This window comes from Epinephelus fuscoguttatus, linkage group LG3 (genome assembly GCF_011397635.1).
Source record: "Epinephelus fuscoguttatus linkage group LG3, E.fuscoguttatus.final_Chr_v1".
Classification (NCBI taxonomy): Eukaryota; Metazoa; Chordata; class Actinopteri; order Perciformes; family Serranidae; genus Epinephelus; species Epinephelus fuscoguttatus.
Window position 1 is genome coordinate 47,544,621 of NC_064754.1, and position 11,740 is coordinate 47,556,360.

The window sequence follows — 11,740 nt, forward strand, 5'->3', positions numbered from 1 at the left end:
TGTTGTATCCTGTAAAGCCCTCTGAGGCATGTTTGATTGATTGATTGATTGATTGATTGATTGATTAATTGATTGATTGGACTGAGCCCCTCCCTTTGCAACTGGGTCCTGGACTTCCTGACGAACAGGCCGCAGTCTGTGAGGATCCACAACGTCTCCTCCTCCCCCATTATCCTGAGCATGGGCTCCCCCCAGGGCTCCATGCTGAGTCCCCTCCTGTTCGCCCTGCTAACGTATGACTGCTCGGCACAACACCCAGGCTGTCATATTGTGAAGTTTGTGGATGACACAGCTGTGGTCGGGTGCATCACGAATAATGATGAGTGAAAAAAACAAAACAATGTGAAAAAAACAAAGGAGATGGTTGTGGACTTCAAAACAGGAGAATTAAATGCGGACTGCTAAATATCAGGTCTCTGTCGTCTAAAGCAGTGTTAGTAAACGAATTAATATCAGATAATCATATTGATTTACTCAGTCTCACTGAAACCTGGCTGTGTCCAGATGAATATGTTAGTCTAAATGAATCCACTCCTCCCAGTCACAGTAATACCCACATTCCTCGAGGCAACGACCGAGGAGGGGGAGTTGCAGCCATTTTTAACTCTAGCCTGTTAATCAGCCCTAAACCTAAACTAGATTATAATTCATTTGAAAGCCTCGTTCTTAGTCTTTTACAACTGACCTGGAAAACCTCGCAGCCACTTTTATTTGTTATAGTGTACCGTGCTCCTGGCCCGTATTCTGAATTTGTATCTGAATTCTCAGAGTTTTTATCCAGTTTAGTTCTTAAATCAGATAAAGTTATGATTGTAGGCGATTTTAACATTCATGTTGACGTTGATAATGACTCCGTGGCTACCGCGTTTATCTCATTATTAGACTCCACTGGCTTCAGTCAGGGTGTACATTAACCCACTCACTGTTTTAACCAAACCCTCGATCTAGTTCTCGCGTATGGAATTGAAATTGATAACCTAACAGTCTTTCCACAGAATCCCTCGCTATCGGATCATTATCTGATTACTTTGGATTTCTTTTTACTCGATTACACGCCACTCAGCAACAGTTACTATACCAGATGTTTATCAGATAGTGCTGTCGCAAAATTTAAGGAAAAGATTACTCCGTCGTTAAATTCAATACAAAGTCCCTCAGTAACAGAGGTTTCCCGTACCGACTTTGATCATTTTGTCGATAGCGCCGTAGGCTCGCTGCGAACAACACTTGACTCTGTAGCTCCTCTTAAAAAGAAGTTAAAAAAGCAAGGAAAGTTCGCTCCTTGGTATAACTCTCAAACCCGTAAGTTAAAACAAATATCGCGAAAATTTGAAAGGAATTGGTGATTAACCAAATTGGAAGAATCTCGTTTAATCTGGACAGACTGTCTCAAAACTTATAAGAGGGGCCTCCGCAATGCCAGAGCAAACTATTACTCAGCATTAATAGAAGACAATAAGAACAAGAGAGAGTCAAAACTCTATTGAGCCTTGTGTTCCTTTAACCCTTAGCAGTAATGATTTTATGAGCTTTTTTAATGACAAAATTCTAACTGTTAGAGGCAAAATTCATGACCTCCTGTCCTCAGATAGTACCTATCTAACCTCAAACACAGCTGTAAGACCTAATATATATTTAGATTGCTTCTCCCCAATTTCTCTTCAAGAATTGACTGCAGTGATTTCTTCATCCAAATCATCAACGTGTCTCTTAGACCCCATCCCAACTAGGCTACTTAAGGAGGTCTTTCCTTTAGTTAACACTCATATATTAGATATGATCAATATATCCTTATTAACAGGCTACGTACCACAGTCTTTTAAGGTAGCTGTAATTAAACCTCTCCTAAAAAAGCCCACCCTGGATCCAGAGGTGTTAGCCAACTATAGACCAATATCTAATCTTCCCTTTCTGTCAAAGATCCTTGAGAAAGTAGTCACAGACCAGCTGTGTGATTTTCTCCATGATAATAATTTATTTGAGGAATTTCAGTCAGGATTTAGAGTGCATCATAGCACTGAGACAGCACTAATCAAAATTACAAATGACCTTCTGATTGCTTCAGACAAAGGACTTGTCTCTGTACTTGTTTTATTAGATCTTAGTGCGGCGTTTCACACAATTGACCATCAAATTCTACTGCAGAGACTAAACTCCATAACTGCCTTAAAGACATAAAAACTTGGATGAGCACCAATTTCCTGATGTTAAATTCAGACAAAACTGAAGTTATTGTTCTTGGCCCCAAACAACTCAGAGACTCTTTATCTGATGACATAGTTTCTCTAGATGGCATTGCTCTGGCCTCTAGTGCTACCGTAAGAAACCTCGGAGTAATATTTGATCAAGATTTGTCTTTTAATTCTCATTTAAAGCAAACCTCACGGACTGCATTTTTTCATCTGCGTAATATTGCGAAAATTAGGCCTATCCTGACCCAGAAAGATGCAGAAAAATTGGTCCACGCTTTTGTTACCTCAAGGCTGGATTACTGTAACTCTCTATTATCAGGTAGCTCTAGTAAGTTCTTAAAAACTCTCCAGCTAATTCAGAATGCAGCAGCACGTGTACTAACAGGAACTAAGAAACGTGATCATATTTCTCCTGTTTTAGCTTCTCTGCACTGGCTCCCTGTAAAATCCAGAATTGAATTTAAAATCCTCCTGTTAACTTATAAAGCTCTAAATGGTCAAGCTCCGTCATATCTTAGAGAGCTCATAGTGCCATATTATCCCACCAGAACACTGCGCTCTGAGAACGCAGGGTTACTTGTGGTCCCTAAAGTCTCCAAAAGTAGATCAGGAGCCAGAGCCTTCAGCTATCAGGCTCCTCTCCTGTGGAATCATCTTCCTGTTATGGTCCGGGAGGCAGACACCGTCTCCACATTTAAGACTAGACTTAAGACTTTCCTCTTCAATAAAGCTTATAGTTAGGGCTGGCTCAGGCTTGCCCTGTACCAGCCCCTAGTTAGGCTGACTTAGGTCTAGTCTGCCGGAGGACCCCCTATAATACACCAAGCTCCTTCTCTCCTTCTCTCTCTCTCTCTCTCTCTCTCTCTCTCTCGTATTCCATTACTGCATCTTGCTAACTCAGCCATTCTGGATGTCACTAACTCGGCTTCTTCTCCGGAGCCTTTGTGCTCCATTGTCTCTCAGATTAACTCATATCGCTTACTTAACAAAAAAAGGTGAAATAACTGAAAACATGTTTTATATTCTAGTTTCTTCAAAATAGCCACCCTTTGCTCTGATTACTGCTTTGCACACTCTTGGCATTCTCTCAATGAGCTTCAAGAGGTAGTCACCTGAAATGGTTTTCCAACAGTCTTGAAGGAGTTCCCAGAGGTGTTTAGCACTTGTTGGCCCCTTTGCCTTCACTCTGCGGTCCAGCTCACCCCAAACCATCTCGATTGGGTTCAGGTCCGGTGACTGTGGAGGCCAGGTCATCTGCCGCAGCACTCCATCACTCTCCTTCTTGGTCAAATAGCCCTTACACAGCCTGGAGGTGTGTTTGGGGTCATTGTCCTGTTGAAAAATAAATGATCGTCCAACTAAACGCAAACCGGATGGGATGGCATGTCGCTGCAGGATGCTGTGGTAGCCATGCTGGTTCAGTGTGCCTTCAATTTTGAATAAATCCCCAACAGTGTCACCAGCAAAACACCCCCACACCATCACACCTCCTCCTCCATGCTTCACAGTGGGAACCAGGCATGTGGAATCCATCCGTTCACCTTTTCTGCGTCTCACAAAGACACAGCGGTTGGAACCAAAGATCTCAAATTTGGACTCATCAGAGTCAAAGCACAGATTTCCACTGGTCTAATGTCCATTCCTTGTGTTTCTTGGCCCAAACAAATCTCTTCTGCTTGTTGCCTCTCCTTAGCAGTGGTTTCCTAGCAGCTATTTGACCATGAAGGCCTGATTTGCGCAGTCTCCTCTTAACAGTTGTTCTAGAGATGGGTCTGCTGCTAGAACTCTGTGTGGCATTCATCTGGTCTCTGATCTGAGCTGCTGTTAACTTGCGATTTCTGAGGCTGGTGACTCGGATGAACTTATCCTCAGAAGCAGAGGTGACTCTTGGTCCTCCTTTCCTGGGTCGGTCCTCATGTGTGCCAGTTTCGTTGTAGCGCTTGATGGTTTTTGCGACTCCACTTGAGGACACATTTAAAGGTTTTGCAATTTTCCGGACTGACTGACCTTCATTTCTTAAAGTAATGATGGCCACTCGTTTTTCTTTAGTTAGCTGATTGGTTCTTGCCATAATATGAATTTTAACAGTTGTCCAATAGGGCTGTCGGCTGTGTATTAACCTGACTTCTGCACAACACAACTGATGGTCCCAACCCCATTGATAAAGCAAGAAATTCCACTAATTAACCCTGATAAGGCACACCTGTGAAGTGGAAACCATTTCAGGTGACTACCTACCTTGAAGCTCATCGAGAGAATGCCAAGAGTGTGCAAAGCAGTAATCAGAGCAAAGGGTGGCTATTTTGAAGAAACTAGAATATAAAACATGTTTTCAGTTATTTCACCTTTTTTTGTTAAGTACATAACTCCACATGTGTTCATTCATAGTTTTGATGCCTTCAGTGAGAATCTACAATGTAAATAGTCATGAAAATAAACAAAACGCATTGAATGAGAAGGTGTGTCCAAACTTTTGGCCTGTACTGTATATTTTCAACATATTTTACCACAGTAGCCAGAACTATAACTATAATATTATTGCTTTCAACAATGTTGTTGTAAGCTACTGTCATTACCTGCGTCTCTCTCTGTCTCTCTCTCTCTCTCTCTGTCTCATTGTGTCATGTGGATTACTGTTAATTTATTATGTTGATCTGTTCTGTACGACATCTATTGCACGTCTGTCCATCCTGGAAGAGGGATCCCTCCTCAGTTGCTCTTCCTGAGGTTTCTACCATTTTTTTTCCCCGTTAAAGGTTTTTTCTGGGGGAGTTTTTCCTTATCCGCTGTGAGGGTCATAAGGACAGAGGGATGTCGTATGCTGTAAAGCCCTGTGATGCAAATTGTGATTTGTGATATTGGGCTTTATAAATAAAATTGATTTATTGATTGATTGATTGATTGATTGATTGATTGATTGATTGATTGACTTCAGGCAGGAGGCTGCGGAGCATTAAAGGGCCAATGTGTAATATTTGTCATGCTTTATTGTCAAATCTGAACCTGAATCTGAATATTCTACCCATTAATATGTTTATATAAGTGTATAATCGCTATAAAATAAAATTTGTTTGGTTTTCGTAGCCTTATAATTATGCTTTTATATATATATATATATAGCAAGGGCCTTGCTTTAGAGAGGTCGCCATCTTGCGCTGCCATGTATGTAAGGCAGCCCTAGCGGACAATCCAGCCAGCAAGAGAACACGTTTTGCGTGTAAAAATAAACCAACAAAGACAACAGAAGGAAGGAAGGAGGAGGAGGAAACAGCAGAGAGTGTTAGTAGCTCGTCGACAGAGAGTAGTGAAAAGTTTTTTTTAGTTATAAAGTTTGCAAATGGACCACACTTACCATGGAACAGGAGAGAATGAACCCGAACCGTCATCTGCGAGGAAAAGAAGACGCAGCTTCACTCCTTGTGATGCACTCTCTGCGGCACTTTTCCTCCTGGTGATATATCTCCCCAACAATGGCAGCAGTAGCACCGAATTCCATTCTGTGCATTCAGCCTCTCTTCTCACCCACTCAGCACCAAACACATGGAGTTCCTCATCTGTATGCTCTGGCTCAAACAGGTATGACTCTGGATCTGTGTCTGCTACAAGAAACTCTTCAAAATCGCGTTTAAAGTCATCCATTGCAGCTACTATAGTCCGGAGATATTGCTAGGCTAAATAAACAGCTGAGCTCTGTTTACAGGCTACGCTGTCAGTCAGTGTGCGGGCTGGAGATTGGTGGAGCAGAGAGGGGAGGGGGTACCCGCTAGGTATTGTAAACGAGTATGTGTGTATTAAGTATGTGTGTTGTGCTAGAAGAGTCAGAGTTTGGGACGGAGTCTTTTACCCCCTGGAGTGTTACCGGAGTTTTTGGAGTGCTCAAATAAACGGGCCTTTTTCCCCAACGCTACTCTGGTCTCCTGCTCGTGAGGGATTCATTACAATATCGTAACATGGCTTAGATTTCTAAATAAACATTCACCTACTCCTGAAAAACTCGTGTCATTTACCCGACGGGAGGGGTGAATCTAGAATTTGACCACTGATGTCACTGTTTTCAACCCATTTTACACAGTGGCCCTTTAAGAGCAGGGCCACCAGACTAAGGAACAGCTTCTTCCCTGAAGCTCTTAGACTGTTGAACTCTGGTGGGGCTCTTTAGCTCTGTACCTCTATAGCTCTATAGCTCTGCAGCTATGGAGTTACAACAACTACCTCCTGACTATTTTGCACTGAACTATTTGCACTATTGCACGTCATATAAGGCTACCTTAGCCATACTGTTGCTGCTGTTTGCTGTTGTTTGTTTGCACAACTCAGAGTATGCTGCTACCTGTGCAAGTTTTTCATTGTCATTGTGTTTATATTTTCTTCATATTTTTATATTTATTGTTTATATTTGTATTGTCTACAAGGTTTACATGGGCTATACCGGGACCTGAGAATTGTAATTTCGTTCCACTCCATGTAAATGTGATGTAAATGACAATAAAAGATCCTTGAATCCTTGAATCCCTAAAACAAATACAGAGACGAGTCCTGTGTCTGAAGCAATCAGAAGATCATTTGTAATTTTAACTAGTGCTGTCTCAGTGCTACAGTGCCTTGTAAATCCTGACTGAAATTCCTCAAATGAATTATTATCTTGGGGAAAGTCACACAGCTGGTCTGCGACTACTTTCTCAAAGATCTTTGAAAGAAAGGGAAGATTAGAGATTGGTCTATAGTTGGCTAACACCTCTGGATCCAGGGTGAGCTTTTTTACAAAAGGGGTAATTACAGCTGCCTTAAAGGACTGTGCTACATAGCCTGTTAATAAAGACATACTGGTCGCGTCTAATATTTGAATGTTAACTAAAGGTAAGACTTCCTTAAGTAGCCTAGTTGGGATGGGGTCTAAGAGACAGGTTGATTATTTAGATGAAGAAATCATTGAGGTCAGTTGTTGAAGAGAAATCAGGGAAAAACAATCTAAATATATATTAGGTCTTACAGCTGTGTTTGAGGGCAGATAGGTACTATCTGAGGACAGGAGGTCATGAATTTTGCCTCTAATAGTTAGAATTTTGTCATTAAAAAAGCTCATAAAATCATTACTGCTAAGGGCTAAAGGAATACAAGGCTGAAAGGAGCTGTGACTCTCAGTCAGCCTGGCTACAGTGCTGAAAAGAAACCTGGGGTTGTTCTTATTTTCTTCTATTACTGCTGAGTAATAGTTTGCTCTGGCATTGCGGAGGCCCCTGTTATATGTTTTGATACTGTCTTCCCAGACTAAACGAGATTCTTCCAGTTTGGTCAATCACCAGTTCCTTTCAGATTTTCGCGATGTTTGTTTTAATTTTCAGGTTTGAGAGCTGTACCTTTGTTTGCTTTGTTAACTTCTTTTTAAGAGGAGCTACAGAGTCGAGTGTTGCTCGCAGCGAGCCTATGGCGCTATCGACAAGATGATCAATTCGGGAGAGTTTAAAGTCGGTACAGGAAATCTCTGTTACAGAAGGACATGGTATTGAATTTAACGTTGATAGAATGATTTCCTTAAATTTTGCGACAGCACTATCTAATAAAGACCTAGTATAGTAACTGTTGCTGAGTGGTGTGTAATCAAGTAGAAAGAAATCAGAAGTTATTAAATACCAGTGTTGGGCACGTTACTTTAAAAAAGTAATTAGTTATAGTTAGTCACTACTTCTTCCAAAAAGTAACTGAGTTAGTAACTGAATTACTCTATAATAAAAGTAACTAGTTACCGGGGAAAGTAACTATTTCCGTTACTTTAAAAAGAAGTTGTTATATGTCAAAGAATTTGAAATTTTCTGAGCAGTATTCGAGTCAGTTGAATAGAGAAGAATAGACAGGTACTTGTATTATAGAACCTTGGAATATTTATTGCACCTCAGCAGACAGCAACAGATTTATCCTACACTTCAAGTGCACTTGTAACAAAAGTAAACACTAAACAATATAATAAAATAACAATCAATAGTAAAACAATATAAAGTGAGTTTCACTCTAGTATAAATTACAATCTCTAGTCAGACAACTACTCAAGTAGACATATGCTACTGTACTTAAAGTATTTTCACACAGCAAAAGTAAACAGTTCAACAATATAAAGTGTGTTTAACACTGCAGTGTAAAATAAATAAATCAAACTCTCACAACCTGAGACAACTGGTCAAGTAGAAATATTCAAATATTTTGTTCACAACAAAAGTCAACAGTAAAACAATATAAAGTGACTATCCAATCCCTCTCTCTACCTCTCTCACTCCCTCCCCTCTCTCCCTCTCCCTCCCTCCATCACTTCTTCCGTCTCTGTCCTCCCCCTCTCTCTATCCCTCTCTCTCTCTGTCTATAATAGCTGACAAGACTTCTCTCAGTGAGGAGAGAGCAGCAGTTTTGGAACAATTAGTGTTTAAAGACACAGGAACCCCTGAGAAACAATCCTACACTAGTTTCCCCAAATGAGACAACATGCTGATTTGTACTAGACAACCACCCCCCATGCCCTGAGACTGGTCAAGTAGACATTGGCAACTGCACTTAAAATATTTTCTTCACAACAAAAGTCAATAGTAAAACAATATAAAGTGAGTTTCACTCTGTAGCATAAATTACAATCTCTAGTCAGACAACTGGTCAAGTAGACATATGCTACTGTACTTCAAGTATTTTTTCATAACAAAAGTAAACAGTTCAACAATAAAACACACAACAAAGTGTGTTTAACACTGCAGTGTAACTCTAACAACCTGAGACAAATGAGACATACTGTACTTCTTCCGTCATGTATCCAGCCAACCAGTCTAACTATCCTACCCCTTCTTAAACCAGTGATTGTATCTGAGAAGCAGAAGCTTCTCAAACCTCACGTCAGACTGCTTGTTCCTCTTTGGAGTGAACATGAGCTTCCCCAGGCTAAAGAGTCTTTCTACAGGGGCACTGGATGGAGTGGCTGCATTGTATTTAAGTGACACTTGCTTTATCAGTGGAAACCCCTTTAGGCTGTCCATCCCTTGTGCTGCTGACTTGAAATAGTCAGCGACTTGGCTTTCAGCAGAAGCAGAGATGTCCTCCTCATCCTCAAAGGAAAAGAAATCCTCTATGGCAGAGTTGGTGCTGAGGTTGCGTGTTGGTGCGTTGGTACCTGGTTGCTGGTCTTCATCTTGGACACTTTTGCCACCTCTGCCAGCAGACTTGCCTTGGCGTTGTCCTTCCTTTCCTGTGTCCGTAGCCAACGTAGTTTGAACCTTGGCAGTGTCACAGCTGCCAAGATGGCACTTTCGCTTTCCAGCACCTCTGCAAATCTGGTTTTGATTGCCTGAAATGACACATACAAACACAGAGACACAGACACACACACACACACACACACACACACACAGACCATTACACATTATGAGCTAAAAGATATACATTTCATTGTAGCCTACTTTATTTTCATAATGTATGGATGTATGCATTCAATGAATTTAAAGATAATAGCTCTTACCTTGACAACTGCCTCTGGAAGGTCAACAAGGAGTTGCAGGCCACTCTTCGTGTCCATGGTTTTGGTCATCAACATCTCCAGTGTTGGTAGGAGTGTCCCATAGAAGCAATTGTCCACGCCCTGAAGATAGGGATGTCAAAAATGAGAAATGTTGTTAATTGGTTAATTGACAGACAAAAAAAATGTTATGATTGGCACAGGTTAAAGGGCACACACAACATTTTTGAACTGACAAGATTATTCGGTTAATGTTGAAACAGTTGATTATTGGTTAAACGATTAACTGTTGACATGCCTACCTGAAGAATGTCGAGGGCTACGGTCAGTGGCTTCATCGCTGTGCAGTATTCCCTGAGGAACTGGTACTCCCGTTCTGTCATGGCCTTCAAACCGAATTTGTAGGAGATGGTGTTCAGCTCGGTGAGGAGGAACTGCAAGATTTGGGCCACAGCATCATGAAAGGAGTTCCATCTGGTCGTGCACGGGACAAGGAGCTTCTTCGCGAGGACATCATCCACGGTCTCGGCAGACACTGCGGAACGGCTGGCCCTATTCCATAAAGCTGTGCATTTTGCGGTAGCACTTCTGTATACAGCTTTTGCCTCTGGCCTTGAGAGTAACCACTTGTCAACATCAGAGCATGAAATGAGGTTTGCTGTGTGTGATGCACATTTGTGGTGTGGTGGCAAAGTAATCACATCATCCTCATCCCTGTTTTGTAAGGCCTCATGAAGGTCGACAAACGTCACATCATCATCATCCTCCTCCTCAGAGTCGTCATCATGAACAGGCTGGTACACTTTGAAGGCCTTCACAAAATTCGAACCATTGTCTGTAACAGTAGCAGTGACTTTGTGAGAAATGGTGAAGGATGAGTGGATATTCTCCAGTTCGGTAGCAATGCTGTCATACGTGTGGCGACCCGTGAACTGTCTGCAGGCCAGGGCTGCTTTCTTCCGTTCAAGGCTCTGTGGATCTATCCAGCGGGCAGTCACGCCTATGTAACCCTTGTTGTGGGCAGTCCAAATGTCTGCAGTTGTAGAAAGAAACTCCAACTCTTCAAATGTCTTCTTCAGCTCTGTGTTCATTTTTGTATACTCTGCAACAAGGTATTTGGAAAATGTTTTTCGACATGGCGTTCTGACCCCTGCTTTCACTGGAATTTTTGCAGTGATGGCTCGGAAGGAGTCTGACTCTACTGTTGACAATGGCAACATGTTCTCGACCACGTACCTGTCTACCAAAGCATAGAGTTCAGTCTGTGTCGTAGTTTTTGGTGGGGCAGAAAAATCCAACTTTTGCTGTTTGGCAGCCGTGGCTCCCTGTCCATCTTTGCTACTCGTGGATGGCCTCTCATCATCAGTTTCTGCGGTGGGATTTTTCGCCACTAGCTTTGTGGTAGAGTGTGCAGTTGTTTTGTGCTTCAGGAGATTTGAATTGCTTGTCGACAAAATCTTTGCCCTGGGACATAAATTATACTTAACATGCACGTTCCTTCCTTTAATTTCGACAAATTTGAAGTAGTGCTTGTATCTCCACCTCGTAAAAGTCAAGTTTTCCTCAGATTGCTCTGCCATCATATCGTCCCGTCTCTGTTTTCACGCGCTGTTCCGGTTTGTGTGTGAAAACACCGGCTCTGATTGGCTTACCATGACACATGACTCTACCCCTTAGCCAATCACAATCACTTCTATTGCATCTAGCCAGGGGGTGCGTTCAATTTATTCATAGTAATGTACCGCATTTGACTGTCAGTAACGGTAACAGCATTGTAACGGCGGAAAAAATAATTAGTTAGATTACCCCGTTACTGAAAAAATAACGCCGTTATGAAACGGCGTTATCTATAACGGTGTTATTCCCGACACTGTTAAATACTGATCTGATAGAGAGGGATTCTGTGGAAAGACTGTTAGGTTATCAATTTCAATTCCATACGTCAGAACTAGATCGAGGGTGTGGTTAAAACAGTGAGTGGGTTTATGTACACCCTGACTGAAGCCAATGGAGTCTAATAATGTGATAAATACAGTAGTGAGGGAGTCATTATCAATGTCAA

At 41.7% G+C, this 11,740-nt stretch overlaps 1 protein-coding gene across 1 annotated transcript; it reads right to left on the bottom strand.

Moving 5' to 3' along the window:
- Positions 1-8,087: 8,087 nt before the first annotated feature.
- On the bottom strand, positions 8,088-11,286 carry LOC125886567 (uncharacterized). Its single transcript, XM_049572875.1, has 3 exons — positions 9,981-11,286; positions 9,682-9,801; positions 8,088-9,510 (listed from the first exon to the last, which is right to left on the bottom strand). Exons 1-3 carry the CDS (start codon positions 11,259-11,261, stop codon positions 9,292-9,294), a joined length of 1,620 nt encoding a protein of 539 aa, XP_049428832.1. The 5' UTR covers positions 11,262-11,286; the 3' UTR covers positions 8,088-9,291.
- Positions 11,287-11,740: the final 454 nt, after the last annotated feature.